The sequence below is a fragment of the Hemiscyllium ocellatum genome, chromosome 9 (genome assembly GCF_020745735.1).
Source record: "Hemiscyllium ocellatum isolate sHemOce1 chromosome 9, sHemOce1.pat.X.cur, whole genome shotgun sequence".
Classification (NCBI taxonomy): domain Eukaryota; kingdom Metazoa; phylum Chordata; class Chondrichthyes; order Orectolobiformes; family Hemiscylliidae; genus Hemiscyllium; species Hemiscyllium ocellatum.
Genome location: NC_083409.1, coordinates 99,049,251 through 99,054,309, shown reverse-complemented (window position 1 = coordinate 99,054,309; position 5,059 = coordinate 99,049,251). Strand labels below are relative to the sequence as shown.

General features: G+C 45.7%; 1 protein-coding gene across 1 annotated transcript; it reads right to left on the bottom strand.

Moving 5' to 3' along the window:
- Positions 1-715: 715 nt before the first annotated feature.
- Positions 716-4,678, bottom strand: barhl2 (BarH-like homeobox 2). Its single transcript, XM_060829973.1, has 3 exons — positions 4,147-4,678; positions 2,428-2,653; positions 716-1,007 (listed from the first exon to the last, which is right to left on the bottom strand). The coding sequence occupies exons 1-3, from the start codon at positions 4,676-4,678 to the stop codon at positions 716-718; spliced, it is 1,050 nt and encodes a 349-aa protein (XP_060685956.1).
- Between the last annotated feature and the right edge of the window lie 381 nt (positions 4,679-5,059).

The following is a 5,059-nucleotide window of genomic DNA, read 5'->3' as shown; positions in this document are numbered from 1 at the left end:
TGATCGCTGTTACCCACCGCCTGAAACTGTGACTTAGCTCCTCAACGCAGTTCCAACTCGCTGTCGGACTGAAGGGGTGAACGAACCGGAGTTTGTTTAATAAACCAGCTTTCCCTTGCAATTAGCCGCAGCAGTGAGCCAGATTTCCCACTTCGGCTCTCCCCCCACCCCCCCCACCCCCTTTTTAATTAGATCTCACCAACAACCCAATTACACCGTTTCACTTCCAAACCACTAAAATGGCTCACACGTTCACTCACACTCCTGCTTTTAAAAGCAACACTTTCTTTTTCACATTGTTCCTCAAAAGACAGAAACCAAACTACAGAATCAAACACTTGATCTAAGTATTTATTTGATTGAAAATACTGCATGAAAATGAGAGAGAGAAAAAAAAATTATGTACTGTACTAATGTTTTAGACGCTTCCAAACCGGGATTTCTCAGACAGCAAACAATAAATACGCATAAATCACCCCCAAGTCCTTGAAATGTACACTTCCCACTATTCTGGTGCATGCCACGTTCAGATAGAAAGGTCATGAGAAATCAGTGCAAAGTTTCAACTCCATCCCCCTCTTTTCTCTTACATTAGGGCAGAGTCCGTTTTATGTCCCTCTCGCGGCTTTTTCAGTCCTATTTTTTTTGTTTTGTTGTTTTCACCCTCCTCCTGTCCCCCCCCCCCCTCCTCCTCCTCCCCCCGGGTTTTCCTTTTTCACCGGGGGTGTGGTGTTCCGGGGATAGGATTGGGCAAGGGGTTGAGAGCCGGCTGTCCTGCCGGCCCCAGCCCGTGGATCAGGACCCTGGGCACAAGCGGCCGCTGCAGTCCGGGATGAGGCGGTGGAGTCCGGTACATGTACATAGCCGCCGCCGCCGTCGAGTCCATGTTAGTTAGCAGGCTAGGGTGGTAGAAATACGGCGATGGGAACATTCTCTGCAAAGCGGAGTAGTTTCCGGCCTCTGCTAGCAGCTCTAGTCCCACAGCTGTCTGCCTCTTCCATTTCGTCCTGAAAATAAACCAGAAAGGGGCACAAAAAACGGTTACGAATGGCCAGCAAGGCTTTGTAATTACACTTTGCAAATAATCCCTGAGTGAATGGGAGACCAAATCCCCAAGCACGGAATTGATTTGGAGTTAGCAAAATGCAGTTCCCGCACCGAATTCAAGCAGAGGGGTCGAATAATTTCAGATTTGATTCTGAGTGTTTAACATAATTCTTCCACAACAATTGACAGACGGAGGAAAAACAAGTCGTTTTTGCTTTAAATCTAATTTGAGGGGCTGGGAACTTTGATTTATTAGAATATAAGGAAATTTTAAAAAAACCTGCCCGTCGGATTACCGTGTGCAAGATAGAACGAGGAATTCCAGATACAAATATAGCAGTGATTCAGTGACATTTGAAAACCTCCATTAACAACAATTTTATTTTCTTGTAATGTTAAAAGGAATTTTTTTTAAAAAAAAAGGTATCATGCACTAACCCGTGTTTAGATTTTGGGAACAGTTGATGTTAAGATGTGCTGACAGACTTAACATGGTTGGAAACTGTATGCAATGAGACAGAAAAACGGTGGCATCGTTGGTAAACTGCGGCCCTATTTCCAAACTCCTTGGTGAAAGCAACATTTTGTGTCTATCCCGATGGGCAAAGAAGGATCTTTGGAATTTGCCTCCACCGTGCTTTAGTTAAAACCTCACTGTCTGAGCTAGAAACACCGGCATTGCCTCCCGCCGGCTTTGCCAAGCGCTGGGTATCGAACATTCAATTCTAACACACTTTAAATAAAACTATTCGCTCCTTTTGTAAAGCAGCAACCAAAATCTGAAATAAGCCCATCACTCGCAAAAATATTGCTGGGCTGAGTGAATGCCTTTCAAGGTATAGTAGAAAATGCTAAGGCGCAACTAACTAAAAATAATAAAGGGAGCCAATCTTAATTTGATGGCTTTCAGAGTAAAAATTGTCTCTCTATCAACGGCGGCGTTGGATGGGAATTGCAAGGCTTGAATTGAAGGGAAGCCTCTGAAAAAATGTTTGCGTTGTTTATGGCGTCTTGTGTTTATTTAATAGACGACCATTATAACCACTCTGATTGCGACAAAGAAATTACTTCGGGAGTGTTTGTGTGCGTGTTTGGTGCTAGCTAGTATTAACGCTGGTTGGTTTCTGGTATCTATGTAGTTTGTTTTGCACTGAATCATAACTATGCAGTCCTCGAGTTGCCAGTGGTCAGCACTGGTGTGCCAGTACACAGTGTTTATGGGTGAAAATCATTTTACAGCGTTGAGAATATGGGCCATCTGCACATGCAATAAGTTGATAGAATACACAGTTGCTGTCAGTGCGCATGGGGTGCCGAGGAGCTGCTGTGTACACAGATTGTAGGGCTGGGGTTTCACAGGGAGCAGGACGTCTTACGTACCTCCTGTTCTGATACCAGGTTTTGACCTGAGTGTCTGTCAGGTTCAGAGCCGCTGCCAAATCCATGCGGTCCTGCACGCTCAGGTACTTCTGCCGCTCGAAGCTGCGCTCTAACTGATTGAGCTGGTGATCGGAGAAGGCAGTCCGCGCTTTCCTCGGCTTCTTCGCCCGCACGGGCGGACTTTCCCGGCTACTGGTGATTTCTCGGTCGCCTTCCTCTTTTGTTCCTAACGCCAGACATAAATGCACCGTGTGAATCCAAATGGGCCGGGAGCAGAACAGAACATCCTGTAATCTGACTGTTTTAAAAAAAAAGTTCCATTCCCCTGCATTCCATTTTGCATATCATTTGCATGTGTAAAATAGCCAGTTGTAGATGTGCAGTCCCAATTAGGAGCGATTTCCAAAACAATATTTGATGCTGGTTTTGAGTGTCTGGGTTTTATTATTCAAAAAGACCGCTGCAGAAACAAAATAAATGGCAGAATTCTCCCCAAACCAGCGGCCTCCGTGTAACGGGAGTTAAACTTATAACTGGCTTGTTGTGTTTAAGAGGTTGAAGTGGATTTCCACGTACTGGTGGCATCGTTAAGAATTCCGGATACTATTTGTCAACTTTGAGTTTTTTTTTCTGAAATGCTGGGAAATCGATATGTCAATCTATCTCTATTTGTACGAGTTTTTTGCAGCGCACTATGATCTTCCCTGCAGGAAGAACAATAATCTTCTCTAATTGACCCACTAGGGAGCTTTGGACAGAGAAATTCGCCAGACCAGACCCTGCATCTGTTTTTTTTCTCCCCCCCTCTATTATGCTAATAGTAATCACTGAATGAATTATAAGAAAAAGACTTTTTTTTCTCATTTACACACAATTTACAACAAACAGAAATGGCTGATACTGATAAAGTATCATTAGCAGTGTTTTGCAAATTATCATCCTGTCTTAAAGAGGATTAAGTATTTTTTTCAAGATCATTCTCTTTAATCGCACGTTTTCCTTACTTGTCATATTACGAACTATTAACACACATTAAATCTCCAAGAGAAACGACCAATTATATCAATCTCTGGCCACCCCATTTCCCCCTACTCCCCAAAACATTTGAAATCGAGAACTGGGTAACCTTTGTATAATTCGCTGCACTGAGTAATCCCACGTTCGGATCAGTAATCGCAGTTGTATTTCTGCATCAAACACCGAAATAATTTCACGTGGAAAGGCGCGACCGTTTAGGTTCCGCGAGGTACATACAAAAACACAGTTGCTAGGCCTGCCTTCCCTTTGCACTGCATGTTGGCATCTCCCTGGGTACAATCTCCGAACCTTCTTTAGTGCTCGCGACTGGCGAAAAAAATGCGCCCAGTCTCAAATAGTTTTGCAAAGGGGGAGGGAATGTATGTATACGGCCTATTTGGTCAATCAATTCCCTGGCAGAACCCAGCATAAACAAAGGTGACAGCGACCCAGTCAGAAGCAAACGTTTGAACGAAAAACAGTCGGCATCATTATTAGCTACAGAGTAACCTCTCAGCGCTCTCGTGTTATCTAACGAAGATCTCAGATATTTTTATCCCCCCCTCCCCACAAAAAAAAACCTGACAGCTCCCCGCCTGCAATCCTTCCAAAACCGAGTTGCGAACGAGGAAAAATACAAGCGGCCGCGGTTCTGCGGGAGACACAGCTCTATTTCAGGGAAGGCTGCAATAAAGGACTCACCGTTGCATTTGAGGCTGTCGCTTTGACCGTCATCTCGCTTATCCCGGTTTTTACCCTCTTCGGGTTCCGTCTTTTGCCTGAAAGGCTCAGCCTCTGGTTTGGGGGTGTGGGGCGAACAGACGCTGGTGCTGTAAGGGGCACAGGCTGCCAGCGGTTTGCTGTCTCCCAGAATGTCTTTAATTAAGAAAGAAGATGTGGAAGTCCTGGGGACAGAGCTGCCTCCTGCCAGTTGCTGCGGCTGCGGTGGTGGTGGAGGAGGAGGAGGAGGAGGAGGAGGCGGCTGTAAACTTTGCTGCTGATGGCGCTGGCTCTCGGCGCTGAGATGCACCTCTGTCTGCTCCATGGAAATCGGCGAGAGGGGGATCGTGCCCACCGTGTCGATCTCTGAGCCCGGGGACGGCGAATTTTGGTTTCGGAAATCCGAAGTCCTGCTGTCACCGTGAGAGAAATCACTGTTCCCCAGCACCGGGCTGCTGGAACCGTTGGACAATATAGTGTCTATTCCAAAACTAGAGCCGCTGGATCCTTCCATCCCGGGTCCCTACAATGTTAAGAGCGGGTCTTCATCACCGCCTAGGACTTTAATGAGAGTTTGCGATTAAGCTGTTCAAAAAATCACAAGCGTTGATAATCAGTGTGTGTGTGTGTGTGTGTGTGTAGAGGAGGGGGGGGGGGGAGGTTTGCTCGCCCTTTTCCCTTATTTTCCCTACAGCATCAGATCATTTTTTTTTGAAAAGGGAAAAAGAGCACGTGCCAGAAACTTTGCTAGCGTTGCATTGATTTTTTTTTAAAAAACAAAACAAACTTCTCACGTTAGGATATAGGGGTGTTGAGGGTGGGGGGAGGGATATTCCACGAGGACTGAACTCGACAGTGAAAGCCAACTTTGTTGGAAAGTTAAGGTGTTGCAGCA